The sequence below is a fragment of the Euprymna scolopes genome, chromosome 30, assembly GCF_053919585.1.
Source record: "Euprymna scolopes isolate OS-2025 chromosome 30, ASM5391958v1, whole genome shotgun sequence".
In the NCBI taxonomy this organism is placed as follows: Eukaryota; Metazoa; Mollusca; class Cephalopoda; order Sepiida; family Sepiolidae; genus Euprymna; species Euprymna scolopes.
Genome location: NC_136511.1, coordinates 65707973 through 65727134, shown reverse-complemented (window position 1 = coordinate 65727134; position 19162 = coordinate 65707973). Strand labels below are relative to the sequence as shown.

The 19162-nt window shown below is 36.4% G+C and overlaps 1 protein-coding gene across 1 annotated transcript in view; it reads left to right on the top strand.

Moving 5' to 3' along the window:
- The window catches only part of LOC145254833 (neuronal cell adhesion molecule-like), an 898760-nt gene that overhangs the window by 368852 nt on the left and 510746 nt on the right, over positions 1 to 19162 (top strand). The window contains exons 12-13 of the mRNA XM_080113668.1: positions 6463 to 6592; positions 9504 to 9679. Coding sequence (XP_079969794.1) covers positions 6463 to 6592; positions 9504 to 9679 — 306 coding nt within the window. The remainder of the gene's footprint in view (positions 1 to 6462; positions 6593 to 9503; positions 9680 to 19162) is intronic.

The window sequence follows — 19162 nt, the reverse complement described above, 5'->3', positions numbered from 1 at the left end:
CGGTAAACAGCAAGTGAAAGAGAATATACTATTATTGGCAGAGTTATTGACCTTTAAATAAGTCACGTTTATGCTGAGAGAGCCTGTATACAATGAGTGGACACAGCTAGGATTAGAGTGTTCTGATATTAAACTTCAACTGTTCTGTTCTCGATCAATGAAAGTTACTGACGTCATAATTAATCATACGACACATCATACCATACACGTTTATACTAAGGCATGTCATACCATACACGTTTATACTAAGACGTCATACCATACACGTTTATACTAAGACATGTCACAACATACACGTTTATACTAAGACATATCACAACATATACGTTTATACTAAGACATATCACAACATACACGTTTATACTAAGACATGTCATACCATACACGTTTATACTAAGACATGTCATACCATACACGTTTATACTAAGACATGTCATACCATACACGTTTATACTAAGACATGTCATACCATACACGTTTATACTAAGACATGTCACACCATACACGTTTATACTAAGACATGTCATACCATACACGTTTATACTAAGACATGTCATACCATACACGTTTATACTAAGACATGTCATACCATACACGTTTATGCTAAGACATATCACAACATACACATTTATATTATGTTGGTTGTTTATGTTTTACGGCATATCAACCCTTTTCAGGTTATTTAATGCCGAATCTGGTGATTTTGAAGAACGATTTATTAATATAGTATATTTGTTTTTTAAGTCGGATTCTATTTAACCCATAGTTGGGACCCTAACAGGTACTACCACTCCGGGTCAGAGTGGACCTGGGAGCAATGGCAATTAAAGGGTGGCTCCACACTTCCTAAGGCCTGCAAGCTGGGGCCTCACCATCGGATATAGTTTAAGGTCATATCCAGAACCACACATTTATATTAAGACACATCGTACCATACATCTTTATACTAAGACATGTCATATCATACATCTTTATGCTAAGACACATTATACCATAAACGTTTTTACAAAGACACGTTGTACTATTGTTCATATGAGTAAATAATTATAATTTGGTTTCATCATAAAAGAATAAAAGTTCCAAAGTTTACATCAATGTTCTAGATCGGCGGTCGCCAATATTTTGAATTTTCTGAACCACTAAATGTAAAATGTTTTCAAGTATTAAACATTTGATCATGTTTTTGTAGTAGTAATAGTAGTAGCAGTACTCTTTTTTTTAAGCTAAACAATAACCTTAAGTTCAAGTGTTCGAAAAAGATCATGCAAACGAACAGAGACACAAGAAGAGTAGTTACCAATAAGACTTAGATTTAGTGATATGGTAAAATGAGGGGTTTTCGTGACTGAAAATCGTTCATCGTAATTTGAAAAATAAAAATTAATAAGGTACAATTATTGTTAGTCTTATTGGTATTATAACCATTATTAGTAGTAATAATATTCAATAGTTACATGGAATTTTCTTCAGTTAATCTAATTTCTCGGGCAACGCCAGGGCACAAGTTGGCTAGTTATTTAAATAAAGTAGATTTGCAATTTTAAATTTTTTTCAAATACGCCAAAATTCACTCATGTTTTTTTGTGAACCGTCAAAAAATTTGCACGGACAGTTAAATGTCCATGGACCACTGGTTGGTTATCCCTGTTTTAGATGGCTTCTAGTTAAGTTTTTCTTGGATGGCAAATTTGGAGACTAGTGGCACTCATTCCTGCTTTCTTTTAAATCATTAATCTTTCCTTATTAAGTGTGGATTCTTTGAGGCACCGCCAACATGTTCCCCCCTCCATTCCACCCCCCAAAAAAATAAACATTTTCTTGCCAATCCTTAATGCATTCCCAATACGATGAGTCTTGTTGTAGCACTTGATAATACTCCGAATTGTCGATCTAGGAACTAATAAACGCATGGAAACTGACGAATATCCATTACCTCGTTTGTACGCATCAAGTATCCTTGTACGGGGCCTCGTATCAAATTCAGCCATCTCTACCATGATCGCAGAACGAATGAGTTATCTTGGTAGGTGGAATTCACATATTGTCTTCTCAAGAAACCTTCTAGAATGTTATATAATCAAGTCAGTACTATTTCATTTTCATAAAGTGTTTGTATTAAACGTTAAATTAAGAAATAATTTTTAAAAAAATTGACTTATATACTTACTATAGGGCAATAACACAGAATGACCTTTTCTTCAAAAAAAAATATCATCCCATAAGTTTCAGTTAATGCTTGACTTGTCCACCAAGTTTCAGTCATAAATGTCCGACAGTCTTTTTTTTTATTGTTGTTTAATGATAATCGGGGACACTTTGCTAATCATTTCATGAGTAAGCATGCAGAGTCAGTTAAATCTCATCCTTTATCTTATTCAGTCGAGCATTCATCGCAGCACATTTTCGTCTGCTCCAAAATACTTAACGACCACCAGGTGGCGCTCAATGTTGATCATTACTAGGGCTATGGCAAGAGAATATTCTTATCATTGTTTTGACTCTCGAGTATATATCCGACACAATTAACCGAGAACTACATCACTCTATATATAAGCATATAAGATATCCAAGGATACACTCGAGAGTCAAAACAATGAAAAGAATATGCTGTTGTCTTAGCCTTAATTATTACTTGCTGTTATAATCTCATCTTCAAGCCAGTAAGGACTAGTTATCTCCCTTTTTTTGTAACAGAGCCACTAGCGCTGTTAGAAGCAGCATCATATAACATATGCAAATGACCCAACCTGATGTGACGTCACTGCAGAGGCAAAAGAACACAGGTGCTTGAAGAAGCAGAGGTATTCAAGACGTGTTCAAAGAAAGAAGTGTTTGAGAAAGGTGTTTGGAAAAGCACATGTTCGAGACATGTGGGTGACGTCATAGCATAGGCGAAAAGTCACACGCGGCTGGAGAAGGAAAATTGAATTGTTTAAATATTTAGAAAAATATGTGTTGTTGGAAATACCAGGTATAAAGGTTTTTGTTTAAAAAAAAAATGAGTTTCTTTCGTGTCCCTTGTTTCTTTGATATAAAGACTGCGTTACATTTCCATATTGCAACTGATGCAGCGAACTTGATGGAATGCAGTGGCGTCAGCAGATAATCTTCTAGTGGAATAGCAACACTTGCCACACTTTAAATGACTTGTTGGAATGCCTGGAGGGGCACGTTTGTAATCGTCTCGTCAGTAGGTGTGATTCTGAATGCAATCACACATTTCTTTTTTATAGAAATCGCTTCAGACAAGACATGAAGCCGCTTGATGTAAAGAGCTAAAAAAAAGAATAGTACTTCATAGTCCGAAACTTGCCAACAATAATTGTTAAATAGAATACTGACCCAGAAAACAGCAATTCTCCCCTCTTTGTCAGAAACATCGGTGCTGGTATGTGAAGTCTAAAGGATAAAATAAGGGAAACGAGAGTCAGATAGCTGCCGAAAGTAAACCCAACCATATAATTGAACACCAATAAAACTAATAAAAATGTTGGACATTTATGCTTGAAACCTAATGGACAAGTCAGGCATTGACTAAAGTTTATTTCTTTATTTTTACTAACTAAATTGCAGAAAGAATGGTTACAATTTATTAATGGGTAACATTTTTTTTTGTAAGGGAGGTCACTCTGTACATTATAATTTCCATAATGGAGGGCGAATAATTCTGGATAACACTAACGTTCATAAAAATCTCTAACTATAAATATATGAATGAAAAGTATTGAAATATTTTGTATCGTTGACGTCGTTGAGATGAACAAATAAAAAAATGCCGACATATTCTGCTGCTCTTAGTATTCATCATCAGTCTATCTATCTAGCTATCTATCTCATTATCCCTTATCATTGTGTTTTTTTAGCCTTGATAAATGATGACTTATTATTTAAAAAGATCCCAGTCCTGTCAGATCTTTCTTCATGCTAAATGGAAGCCAGAGAGTGGCAAATCTGATGAGTATGGCGGTTAGGGAAATGTTAGAAGTCACGCTAATGGAATATTGTCATCAGTGAGATCTGTTTAATGTTCTCTATTTTCTAGAAACGCATGAGTGCCCTCAAATAAACAACTCAAAAAAATTAAAATAGCATCTTTAAGAAATCTAACTTTGTGCTTAAGTGAAATAAAGTGGTCTGTTGGACATTATATGACACAAATATGGAGAAATAAATTGGATGAAAACGGTTCTGTATAGATCGATAGATATAATTATCTATATTATATCTCTCTTAGTCTGTCGGTTTGTCTATCAGTTCCACTTTTTCTCAAAAACAATTGGGCCAATCTGGTTGAAATTTCTTATAGACTTTTATGATAAAGTGCAACGAACCAAATATTATGGTATCTATTCAATGCACAGTTAAGTATTAATAGGAATTAGTCTTTAAGTTCCACTATTTCTCTTAAAGGACCCAGCCAAAAAGGAGCTAAATATTTTTAATTATATATAAAATTAAGTGTATCTTATATATTATACTAGCCTGGGTGCCCGGCATTGCCCGGATGTTTGGAGGTGTGTGTTGATCAAAAAAAAGTGGTAGTAGGCAGGTAGGCTCGAACCCATACCATGGAGGAGGAAAAGTATGTGAAAAAAAACCTGACGTCTTTGCCGTTGCGTCCATCGCCAAATCGGAAATGGTGAAGGTTTAAATTAAGGCCGGTCAATCGAAAAGAGGGGATTACTTTCGAAAATATCGGCGAGAAAAGCAGCCCTCCTTGTAGAAAAGTACCTAGTTGAGGGTGAAGGAATTAATGTTTTTAGCCAATTTTTTCGATATTTGTTGTCCGAAGGGCCGAGCTTTAAAACGATACCAATCTCATGAAAATCTGTTGCCTCTGTCGAAAGTTTTAGGTAAACATACAAACAAACATACATACATTTAAACAGACAGGTGAGATTTATATTATAGATTTGTGTTTGTCTGCTTGTCTGTTCCACTCTTCCTCAGAAATTACTCGGCCGATCTGACTGAAATTTTGTATGGACCTTTGTAATGATAAGGTGTAAGTGTTATGGTATCCGATTAGAGATCAATAAGAAATAATAAAGATTAGTTAAATGTGCAAAAATGAGCATAAATTTAATCATATCTAGTTATCAATTTGGGATAAATAACTAATTCTAAGTCAACGGGCTATAACTTTGGCCCGTTTTTGATAGGCTGAGAGTTTATTATATAATTACAATTGAAAAAAAAAATGACTTCTTTTATGAGGATGCATTAAATTATCTGCCGCTGAACGAACGTCTATTGCATCTTGTTTTCTCAATGTCAAGTCAGATAACTCTGCTTTCCAAAATGCCGGTTAGATCAAGCAAGATAACAAAGGGCAAAGAGTTACTCCCTTTTTAAATATAAAATGTTTAATCATTATTTTAGATGGTAGGTAGCCTCCTAACACTAAGCATATAAATAGCAGAATATGAAGGTATTTTGTTATTTGTTGATTTTATAAATAAATGTCTGAGATACCTCAGTTTTTTTTTTTTATTTGACGCTCAGAATAGATGGAATCTTCTCAAGCAAAAAAAAAAAAAGATTTCAGTAATTATTGAAAATAAGATTCGAAATAAATTATTTGTGACTAATTCAACAAATGCATACATTTGCAAGTATTTGTTGAATTTGCATAAAAATACTCAAACATTTATTGGGGGCGGATAATTCTGGCTTAGCATATATATATACTCTAAATAAACAAATAAATAAACAAATAAATAAATAAACAGGTAAGAAATATTCGTATTGTTTGGATTCTTCGGACTTCTGTTCCCATCTTTAGTTTTATTTTTACATTTCAGCTGATGCTACCTCCGACCTTCTTTAAGTGTATCTTGTCAAACTCTGAAATTTTTCTATCAAACTCGGGAATCTTTCTGTTAAACTTGGGAATCTGCACAGCATTTTGAACAGAACCCTTTATTTAACCCACGGGGTGTATCTTGCTCGCATTCCATCAGCCATAGAAATCCTAAGTAATTCATAATTGTATTTTGAGTGTCACACTGTGCTAAGGATTGAACCTTCAACCTCCAAAAGAGTGTAACTTAGAACTGAATTTTACCAAGCACTTTATCCACTATGCTATGAGTCCTTATGGACAAACATGGCTACCGGAACAAGAGCATGGTACCGCCATAGATTAAATAAGAGGTCCAGTTTTAAATTCTGTGCGGATTCACGAGTTCCACAAGATATACTTGATGAAACGTAAAAATAACACTCAAGATGAGAACAGTAGTCCAAAGAATACAAACAATATGAATATCAAATCCTCATCTCAAAAATTCATAAACGTAAGATAAACAAATAGATAAACTAATAGATAAACTAATACAGCCATATCCTGATTAGTTTTTGTGTGTGTCTTGATATTTTCTTCTTTTAGCACTAATTGCTTAATTCTATTAAAATTCGTGTTCGATTTACTTGTATTCTTGTATTATTCAATTATTGCAGGTCAACCGAAAGCTCCTCGCCTTAAGAACTTGAGCGCCATATCTTCATCATCCGTCATCCTTGAGTGGGAACCAGCGCAACAGGAGCCTTTCACAAATGTCACCCGGTACATCGTCAGATATAAACGAGAGTAAGTCCCTGCGGATCTTTTCATAAAGATCTGCACACTTTTTTTCCAGGAGTAAACTTACGTGACTTATTATGATTCATTTATGAAACTTATGTGACTTATTCTGATTGCCTTAACATCATGGGATTTCTGCATGTACATCTACATTCTTATTTTTTTTTATCTACGAGGGTGGTCGCTTCAAAAGTAAACCCCCCTATTTTTTAACTCAAAAAGTTGAAGAGCTATGAAGACAGGAGTAGTACCATTAAAGTGAGCGACCTTTTGTGCTTTGGAATGTCTCTTCCTACATAGTTACCACCATTCTCAATGCACTTTTGCCAATGATGAGCGATCGCTGTGTATGGGCGTCCAGGGTGCGCTTTGTCATACGAAAGTCGTTCCAAAAGTAAAACCTTCTATTTTGTTTTTGAACTCAAAAGATCAAAGAGCTACAAAGACGGGAGTGGTACTATTAATAGGAGCGATCTTTTGTGCTTCAGAATTTAGCTTTCTACATAGTCACCATTATTCTCAATGCCCTTTTGCCAGGAATTCAATGACGCATCTCTGCTTCTGATGCACGTCCATGACAGGGGTTTCTTTGGATCTCAACATAGGAGGGGTGGGATTTTGTTGCTTGCCGAATAAATTAGGACTAGGTATGTTAAGGGGGGCACAAGCTCTAAAACTTCATCAGCACACGTTCTATTAAACTACCTAACGAGACTAATGGTTTGTAGTGTTAACAACAAATAAATCCTTTCGTGGCTATTTACTGCTTAAGCAAAATATTTATTGTAAAATGATTCATCATATACGCGTCATTGAACACAAGTCGCTTGTTTTAATCACATCTGGGGAAAAATTGGAGTTTCAGTTCCAAACAATATTAGTGCAGAAATGTTCACTGCATATCTGATTATATTTGAACGCAGTAGTTCTTAAGTATCGATGCCACCATTCAGTCTCAAGAGACAATGGATACCCCCTGTAACGGTAACTGTGAGGCAAAGGTTGTGCAATGTTTAATTTCTTTACTCTTATTCATCACAAACAAGGCATATTGCCACTTGGACGTAAGGGACTGCTATTTGGGGTCATGCCTACAGAGGACTATGTGAGGAGATGACTAGTAAGGTGTTGGTTTACATTACATTTAAACTTTTGTGTTTCAGTACAGTCAGGTAAGCAGGAAACAGGGAAGGAATTCCAAATCTAGTAGTCAGTCCGCGAGAAGAAACTATCAGAGCAGAAAGTTTTCCAGCATCTAAAGACCTCAACAGTGGAAGGGTGGGATTTTGCTGCTAGACGGGTTAGTTGGGTGTATGTATATCGAGGGGACACAACTGCTATGAGTTTATCAGAGCATATCCCATTAAAATATTTGTAAAAAAAGGCACAGGGATGCAACATGGGACAGGGGTTGGGGCTTGGTTGATAGGGTGAGAGGTATTATATTGAGCACTCATTTTTGGGCCCTGTCTAAGAGAAAGAGAGGCTAGTGATAGATGCACCAATCCAGATGTAGCAACAATATTCCATGATTGGATGAGTGGTAGTTTTGTAGAGATATAAGATACTCTCAGGTGTTGGTAATTTTCTAGCATGGTAGAAGCGACCCACCTTCTTTGCAGCTATCTTGGCAATGTCCTCAATGTATTTATTTCAATTCACGTTAACTGTGAATGTTAGGCCGAGGAGTTTGAATGATGAGCTCTCAGTTGGGGTGTTATTCATGGCTATCGATGAAGGTTTCTTGTAAATGTTAGAGGAAAGAAGCTTAGTCTTAGTAGCATCAAATGTTATCGTTTATTTACAGCCCCGTTGACCTAAAACTGAAGATCTTCTTCTTTTATTGCATCAACATCATCGATTTAACATCTGAAATTGGCATTCCCCGGTAAGGGAACCTCATGCGATTAACGATAAGCTAAACCTTTCTCAAAAGAGTAAAGAAGTGAATCCTGGGAAGGTGGTACCTCTAGAGCTGACCAGAACCATATCTCAAACCACAGACCACCAACACACAAGCCATCCGCAAAAATGGCAGAGACTCTGCCTGTCTGGTTTTCGTATGAATTCCAAGTTCCAACGGATACCTCTCTGGTTAGAAGAACACTCTTTATTTAAGCGAGCTCATGTTCACCTAACAGCAGCAAGAAGAGATGGTTCGCTTCGTTCATTACTGATTCGTTTCACCTACGTTTGATTGTCCTAGCTCAGACTGTTTGCTCTTTACACGTTTCTCTATCTTTTTGCAAATATATTAGATGTAGTTATAAAATATAACGTCGTAAGCTCTAGGGTTGGATCAAATACAATTGTATTTGTATTTTGGCATCCAGGAAAATAGTATTTTGTATTTATATTTGAGAGAGAGAGAGAGAGAGAGAGAGAGAGAGAGAGAGAGAGGGAAATGATAATAAAATGTAATGAGGACATGATATAGAATGTAATGTAGATGTCAAATTTGGAAGGAAATATTTCTTTTCTTTTTCTTCTTTTTTTTGCATATTTTCAGATTTCTTTATTACTTTGAAAAAAAGTTTTTGTTTAAATCAGTTATTGTATTTTGTTTAAATCAGTTATTGTATTTTTATTTGTATTTTGAGATTGAGGAATAAAAGTATTTGTATTTGTATTTTTAGACTTAGGAATAAAAGTATTTGTATTTCTGGTAACCTAAACGAAAGTATTTGTATTTGTATTTCAATTGTTAAAAGTCAGTATTTGATCCAACCCTAGTAAGCTCAAGAAGAGATGGTTCGCTTTGTTCATTAATGATTCGTTTCACCTACGTTTGATTGTCCTAGCTCAGACTGCTTGCTCTTCACGCGTTTCTCTATCTTTTGGCAAATGTATTAGATGTAGTTATAAAATATCACGTCGTAAGCTCATGTTTTTTCTTTCTTTCTTTCTTTCCCAACAGGAGTGAATACAAGCCTCGCTTTACTCTCTACATGGACAATATAACCAGTTCAACGACACGTTTAAAAGTGAAGGGTTTGAGACCTGCTCAGACATATGTGTTCACGGTTACTGCCAAGAACCGTGTTGGGGAAGGCAGCCCGAGTGATATGCAGAGTGTCACCACCTGGCAGGCAGGTATGTAATGCATCATCGGCTCCCATTTGTGTTCGAGTATTGGATTCTGTAGTTTGTCTCTCTCTCTCTCTCTCTCTCTCTATCTCTCTCTCTCTCTCTCTCTCTCTCTCTCTCTCTCTCTCTTCTTTATTAATGTCTATGAATGGTATTGCTTCGAGGGCCAAGTGTATGGTGCAAGAGTCACAGATAGTGTTCAGAAGGAAGGGTAGGAGGAGGACGAGGTTGTTCACGCCACTCTCTTCCACATGTTCTGGTTCTTGGCATTTGCAGTATATACATATAAAAGATAGATATAAAAAGTAGGTATAAAAAAAATATATAGATAGATAGGATAGTCCTAGATATGACTTTAAACTATATCCAGTGGTGAGGCCCCAGCTTGCGGGCTTTGGGGAGTGTGGAGCCACCCTTTAATTGCCATTGCTCACAGGTCCACTCTGACCTGGAGATACCTGTTAGGGTCCCAACTATGGGTTGAATAGAAACCAACTTGAAAACAACAAATATATTCTATTAAAAACTTTTTCTTCAAAATCTTTGGATTCGGCATTAAATAACCTGAAAAGGGTTGATATGCCGTTAAATAAAAACAACCAACCATAGATATAAAAGATAAATATAAAAGGTAGGTATAAGAGATATAAAATAGAGGTATAAAACAAATATGTCAGGTATAACCTCTATTTGTATAAAGTTTTGTATGTGTATACGTTTATACATTTGTATGTACAGGATTCACTATTAAACTGATTGATCTTTATTCATTTTCAGCTGCTAGAAGTAAAGGTGGGTAGTCTGGGCTATATTTAGTTTAGTTTTCGGCAAAGCTAAATAAAAAAGGTGTAAAAAAAGCATTTCTCCAAACAAACACCCCGGATATCTTAGCACTAAGCGAGACTAACCTGCACTCCTCCATCCCCTCTAACTACTTTAACGTGCCTGGCTATCTCCCACTCTGCCATAAGGACTCTGACAGACATATGCACGGACTTGGAGTCTACATTCGTAACACCCTCCCCCTGACTGGAGAAACAAACCTAGAAACGAACGATCAAGCCTTTATGTGCTTTAGACTAAACATACAACACAACATTAGCTACTTTTATTTTCTCTACCGCTCTTCCTCGACCCAGGACTGCACCATAATAAACAAAGTCTCTGACAGCATAAACACAGCACTCTCCCTTGACACTAGCGCACAGGTACATGTATTTGGTGACTTTAATGCTCACCACAAAAACTGGCTTGGATTCTCTACTCACACAGATGCAGCGGGTAGCACAACACATAGTTTTGCTATATCGCACTCCCTATCACAAATGGTTACATTTCCAACCCGTTTCCCTGACGAGCAAGAACAACACGCATCACTTCCAGATCTGTTTCTGACTACAGGTCCCGAGGATTGTACAACAAATGCTGACAGCCCACTCGGGAACGCTGACTATGCAGTGATAATGGTAGAAATCGCCCTAAATTTTAGACACAAAACTGAGGAGCCAGTGCTCAAAGCAACGAGATATTATAAAAAGGCTGACTGGGAAGCCATCAGAGATCTTATCAGAGATGCCCCATGGAGAAATATTTTTTCTCTTCCTGCTGAACAGTGTGCAAGTGAGACCACTGAATGGTTCAAAACAGCAATGGAAGCACATGTTCCCATGCGGAAATTTTATAGCAAGCCCCACTCTCCCCAATGGTTTACTTCGACTTGCACAACTGCCATTGCTCAAAGGCAGCATGCATACCACAGATTTAACCGACATAAGTCCAGTTCAAACAAAGAGAAGTATATAGAAGCTAGAAGTAACGTTAAGAAAGAAATAGCGACAGCTTAGAGAGAATTTACTGAAACCACTAAAAAACGCATCGAAGCACAAAAATTAGGAAATCGTGACTTCTGGAAAATCTACAACAGTGTTGTAAATAGTGGGCAATCAACAATTCCCCCGCTAACCAACAATCACGAGGTTGTTTGTTCAGCAACTGATAAGGCTAATATGCTTGCCAGCCGGTTTGCCTCGAACTCCACACTGGGCCCTACCAACCACCCCCTGCCTGACTTTCCTTTGCAGACAGACGCCACGCTAGATGATCTAAAAATCACCCCTGCTCAGATACACGCTATCATAAAAACCCTTGATACTTCAAAAGCATGTGGACCTGATCTCATCCCAGCTGTGCTATTAAAAAAGTGCTCAGCCGAAGTAGCCCCAGTTCTCTCCAAACTCTACAACAAATGCCTTAATAAATCATGCTTTCCGGGCTGTTGGAAAACTGCTTCTGTAGTACCAATATTCAAAAATTCTGGCGAAAGAACTGACCCATCAAATTATCGCCCCATTAGCCTCCTCCCACTTTTCGCCAAAATATTTGAGACCATAATTAACCATGCTCTAGTCCGGCACCTTACAGATGCTAAACTTCTGACTGACAAACAATATGGATTTAGACATGCCCATTCCACAGCTGACATCCTCACTGTAATCTCTGAACGTATATACCATTCACTGGGCAAAGCGGGGGAGGGCAGAGCGGTAGCTCTAGATATATTTAAGGCTTTTGACAGGGTATGGCACAAGTGTCTCCTCAGGAAAATTAGATCATATGGTATCACTGGAAGAATACTTAACATAATTAAATCCTTCTTAGATAAGAGAAAAATCCAGGTTGCCCTCAATGGTCATACATCTAAACAGTATGATATAAATGCGGGAGTACCTCAGGGGTCTATCCTTGGACCTCTATTGTTCCTAATATTTATTAATGACCTCCCCGACAAAACTGCCTCTGAGATGGGTATATATGCTGATGACACCACACTCTATAGCAGGCATGACAGGAAAACAAATGAACACATATCTAAAGAAATGGCAAAAACACTAGAGGATGACCTCCAATCTGTAGTGGAATGGGGACATAAATGGATGGTCACATTCAATGCTGCCAAGACTAAACTGGTTTCCTTCAATAATTACAAGAAACCTTCTCTGCAATAATAGCAATGGCCAGTGACTCCTTGTCTGAGAGTACATCTTTCAAACTGCTTGGCCTAACGTTCACAGGAAACATGAGTTGGAACAATTATATTGAAAACATTGCCAGGGCCGCTGCGAGAAAGGTAGGCTCTCTCTACCATGCTAGAAAACTACTGACACCTGAAAGTATCCTGTACCTCTATAAGGCCACCATTCGCCCATGTATGGAGTATTGTTGTCACATTTGGGCTGGTACATCTGCTGCTAGTCTCTCACTCCTAGACAATGTTAAAAAAAGAGTCGCCAATCTGATAGGCCCTGAACTGGCATCTAAGCTTCAGCCTCTGTCCCATCGACGAAACGTTGCATCCCTCTGCCTGTTCTACAAGTATTTTAATGATGAATGCTCTGACGAACTGCAGACACTTGTGCCCCCATGACGTAGACACCCTCGACAAACCCGGCAGGCAACTAAATCCCACCCCCACACAGTAGAGATCCCTAGATGTAAAAGATCTTTCTACCCCAGTAGTTTCTTCCCCAGAACCGCTAGACTATGGAATTCCATTCCAAGTTCCTGCTTCCCTAACTGTACTGACATGCAGAAGTTCAAGTGCAACGTGAACCGACATCTTGCTGCCCAAATCCCAACATAGTGCCCCAGTAGTTGCTGCCCCTGATAGTAGCCCCCTACACCAAAGTGGTAATGCACCTTGTTTGGGGTGAAAATGTAATTAAAAAAAATAAATAAATAAAAAAAACTGTAAATTTAGATACTTTTAATTTTTGTGAAATTTTAAAAATAGACCTTAGATATCAATTAAATTTCAATTTCTTTAGAATATTTTCTAGGATTTTTCGAGATAATATATTATACAACCTTCCATTTGAAGATTCAAACCACTAAGCTACTCTTTTTCTTTCTCTCTTCATTTAGCTTGTCTCCTTCCTTTGCGCAAATCCCCAAAAATAAAAAAAAAAGTATGATTTCACATAAACGTTTCAACTGATGAAAATGATTCGTGTTTGTTTGAAATAATAAAAGTTAACAAATTTGAAATGATGAATACTAATAAAAGCAAAGAACCAAAAACACTAGACAGCAGATGGTGTTCAGCAGAAGACAGAACCTGGCATGAAATTATTCTTATTTATCCCTATTCTTCGAGATCAGGAGAGACGAAATGAATACTCAACTCATGAATACGCAAGTGACTTACGGACACGCATTTGCACGCAAACAAATACTGAATGATTGCATACACTGTCTCCGTTAGGGATTGGGAGTGATTTCAGGAATTCATGGAGAGAATTTCAGGATTTCATAAAAGAAAGGATTAGTACAGATTAGCAAACACAAACTAGATCCCGGATCACAAAAAGTGCAGTGTGTACTGCACTGCATTACAAGTCATGTTAGTATTATTTAGTTAATTTAATTAGTTAATTCAATGTTAGTATTAGTAAGTATTATATTAGTATAAGTTAGTATTATGTTAGTTCTAGTTTGTATAAGTTAGTATCATCTTAGTATTGTTATTATTAGTTAGTATTATGCTAGTATTATCTTAGTATTGGTTAGCATTTTGTTCATTTTATCTTAGTATTATGTTAATATTAGTATAAGCATTATGTTCACATAAGTTAGTATTATTTTAATATTAGTTAGTATTAGTATTATGCTAGTATTATGTTAGCACTAGTTAGTATGTTATTATCATGTTAATATTAGTTAGCATTTTGTTCGTATTATCTTAGTATTATGTTAGTATTAGTTAATTAGCATTATATTAGTATCATGTTAATATAAGTTGCTCTCATGTTAGTATTATTTTAATATTACTTAATATTAGTATTATGCTAGTATTATGTCAATATCATGTTAGTATAAATTAGTATTGTGTCATTATTGAATATAAAAAGTGTTAAATTAGTATTGTCGAGTTGAAAATAAACACAAACATTGCAAAAGTATACACAATGCTATTGTCTCTTGTATAGCACAATATCCTCATAAAAACAAGAGAAATCGACTCTGAAACTTCTTGGCCTTTCTTTCTCATCAAATCTTTCTTGAGAGTTCATATATTAGATCCATTGCTCTTTCTGCTTTTCATAAAATCGGTTTTCTTTATTGCTCGAAATATTTTCTCACACCTAAAGATATTCTCTATCGCTACAAATCTGCTATCAAACCATTTGTTTATTGGGGCTGATGATTTACTTTGCCATCTGATGGTTCATCATAAGATACAAGAACATATATGTAATTTGATTGGCACTATTCTTTCTTCTTTGTTGCACCATCTCTCTAGTACAGACGTGATGTTGCTAGTCTCAATATTTTCTATAAATACTCTTGAGTTGGAAGCCATATTTAATTTCAGAACAGTTTTTAATGGTTAGTTATTCTATACAAGTCCTGGGGGTGACTGGTTCTCAGTAGACACTTGAGTTCAGGTTCCTGACTTTATAATTTTTGTAGCCACAGAGCAAAAGATTCTTCCCGTGTTGACATGAAGATAACATATGCAAGGTTGCTACAGAAAAGGTTTAATTTTTACGGAGCAATTCTGGTTTCTGATTGGTTGCAGAGCGTGAATTAATTTGATTCGTCAGTTCCTAGCAGCATCATTTATAAATAGAATCTTTCAACTGTAAGGGACCATACCCCGATTATGAATTTAAAAAAATATTGCAACAAATACTATTATGAAATGAGTTCCTCAGAGTTGTTCGATCGATTCCCTGCTTCCTTTGTTCCAGCTCGTTTGATTCATTAGTCTAGTGGTCTCCATCGATTCACTCTTTTGATACCTCATTGTAATACACCTTTCTATTTCAGTAGTTTTTTTTTTCCTAGGATCTGCATGTTTGTGGAACTCTCTTCCTGCTGAATGTTTTTCTCCTGTTTATAGTCTTAGTCCTTTCAAGACTGTGGTCAGTAGACATATCCTGTCTTTTCTAGAATCATCTCTCGTTCTTGTTAGCTTTTTACACTAAATGGCTTAACGCCTTGTATGGAACGATGTTTATTAAAATGATCCACAAGCAGATATATACAAAACAGATACATTATTATATACAATTAATTTTTCTTGTCCGGTGTTACCTGGGATGCAGTGATATCATTTTAATTTGTTTGTTTGTTTTGGGGGTTGCACATTATTAAACTTCAGCTACAATAAATTATTTTATCTGCATTTTGAGTCAGACATTTTTTGAAAAGGGTGGAAATATCATTCGTATACATACCACATCTGGGGAGGAGCTGCGCAGAGTATTTTATCCTGCCTTGATAGAGTTCAAAACCTTTCTCCCTCAGAAAAAAATGTTGCGAGCCTGTCTCTGCTCTACAGTTATTTTCATGGCAAGTGCTTGTCTCAGCTTCATTCAATAGTCCTCTCTCACCAAACTTTCACAAAAAGCACTCGTTATGCTACAACTACTACCATCAAGTTCTCCTACTCTCCAACTGTACCTAAATCTAAACTCAAATTCCATGAACAAAGCTTACTTTCCTAGAACTGCCTACCTGTTGAACTCTGTTCCACTGGACTGCTTCCCAGCTGAGACGAACATAGTCGTATTCAAGTCTAATGCAAACAAGTTTTTGCTATCGTGTCTCCTTAAATAGTTTAATGCTGCCCAATTCTCACCAAAAACGATCAGTAAGCTGTTATCTCACGGATCACTTTACATTCACTGACCTTTATCCCTGAGTGGCCTCTGGGCCTTGGTAAGTGATAACTTCCTTGTTAAAAAAAATAACAGAGGGTTAAAAAAAAAAAGTTGAAGGAACTTCATACAATCTATTAACATTTTACTTCCGTCCACATCGTATCTCTAGCTCCCCACAAGGTTGTTTTAATTTCTCCTGGACCTAATCAGAGTAAGATGCCATCTAGAGGCCAGTTTAAACCAGTTTCTCCTGAAGGAAGAAGTTTCATGGGAATATCAAATTTACAAACGATTCCCAGTTTCATGTATATCCTGACCAAGATAGGTTATTGCAGCTTTTGCAGGGAGGTGTCAACATATACAGCGCCTGGTATTCTGAAATGATTACCTATCTTGTGTTGGCCAGACTTAACGTTGCTTAACTTTGGTGATTTAACGAGAATCAGTGTGGCAATGTGATTATGTTATATATTTGCCATCTGGAGGGAATCTGCGTTAATCTAAAAACAAAAATGACTAATTATGATTTAAGCCATGAATTTAGTCAGATTGAAAAAATATTAAGGAAATATAAATCAACTTTGGATCGCATTTTATTCTTAAAATTTGAAGACTTTATTCTTTAAATTTTTAAAAAGTTCACATTAATATCCCACAAGGTAAAAGAAATAGTATAACAAAAAAATAAAATCCTAACCCTAACCCTAACTCTAAGCCCCTGCAAAAAATAAATAATAATAAAATTATACAATTTCTCGGCAATTGCATTCAAAGAACTCGAAAAAACTTGGCATTAAAAAGAAATTAGAAAAAGAAAAACAATATTATAGACTGTAGAAAGGGGGGGCTATTTTTACATATAAATTTCCAATAAAATGATCTCCCATTTCCGGACCAGATAGCATTTTTAAAGATATATAACCAATTTTTTAAAAAGCCGGATTAATACTTGGCCACCTGTTGATCCCAAGTTAATTGTATGAAAAAAAAATTAAAAGGCATGTTTTGAAAAGGTCAGCACAGAAAGGTCAGCAGGCGATCCTGCTAAGTGGGGACTCATAAATAAATGCAATTTGAGGCTAGCAGGGTATCATAGAGGGGGGGGGGGTCTAGAGTCATGGCTACTTATTATTAGTAAATAGTGGCGAGGTTTAATTCACGCAGATTTCGTATTTATTATTACAGGGTCAATTCTCTATTGAACATTACATTGTATTTGATATATCGTACTGATTTTAAAAGTTTTTAAAAAAATATGATATGGGTACTATCAGTTAGAATCGAAGCCAAAACTTTTAGCCCTCTAACTGCGTTCCCTACCGTTGGAGCTATTGACAGATAGATAAGAAACACTAAAAATGAAAACACTTCAAGCTATGAATGAATTTGCGCATGCACAAAAGTAATTGAAATATGTCGACTAGTTGAAATGAACATTTTGCATTTCAACTTGGCGATATATTTTTGTATATGTTATCCATCCATCCAAACAAAGATTTTACTTGTTATAAACCATCCTTGGTGTATGATTACTACTTCCTGTTAATTTCAGTGTTATGTGTAAGAGGTCATCGATTAAATGTTTACACACAGACATACACCAACTATTTTATTTATATAGATATGGGCCTATAAAAAAACATGTTAATGTATAATGACAAAATTCTGCACAAGGACAATATGTCTCAAGCAAGAAGGGTTTTTTTTGCATAATATAAAGCTGGGTTTTTTTTTTTTCATATTATTTGGATTCTTCAGACTACTGTTCTCATCTGGAGTGTTATTTTCACAACGTTTTTGTCGATGTAACCTCCAACATTCTTCAGGTGTATTTTGTTGAAACGTCGTGCAAATAAAACTTGAGATGAGAATTGAAGTCCGAATGATCAAATAATACTAATTATTAATCCTCATTTCAACAATTCAGAAGCAAGGAGAATTTATAAAAAAGAAAGAATATATATGCTTTTGATAATGACCTTTTGACGTCGAAATATCTCAATTCATTAAAATGAATAAATGATTTATTTTAAAAAAAATATTGCCTTCTTTTCAGGCTTAAAAAAAAACATAGTTATTTGGGCATTTCGAAAGGACACGCTCCAAAGTCATACGACATAACAACTAAACTACTTACAGAGTGGAACAATAAAATTGTCACCAAGAGAAAACAACTCTACAGCTTTATTTTAAAACTTTTTTTGACAAAATCAATTCGGGTAACTTGATTATGTAATAGAGCTGACATCTATTCAATGTAGCCGCCTTCAGCTTCAATCACTGCCTCGATAGGGTTCAGAACTGGGAGCATTCCTTTTCCACAAGCGCCGATGGAAGCTCGGAAAATACTCGATAGATGGCGGCGATCAGGCTGGCTTTGGTGTTGTGGGAGGTCATGTTGGTGATGTTCTCGATGTATGACCAAACGAAGTAGTCCAGCAGGTTCAGGTCGGGGGAGGAGTGGGGGGGAAGGGAGGTCAGTGAAAGACGAGTACAAAGTCTTAGCACTCCTTCTGAAGCCAAGCCTGGGTTTCTTTGGACTTGTGGGCCAGGGCCGAGTCCTTCTGCCACACCCAGTGTCTGCCAGCGGCCATCTGATTACACCAAGGGATCACCACACTCTTCAGCACATCTAGGTACACTTTGGTGTTGACTTTCAAGCGGACTTCGAAGATGTGAGGTGGCATGATGTGACCCTCACTTGAAACCACACCAAAGATCATAACGGTGGCCGGTTGCTTTCGTCACCCTGGGCACGTCCTTGTTATTCGTAGCAATCCAGTGGTGCATTTTAAGGTTGCTGGCAATGGTCCCATTATCATAA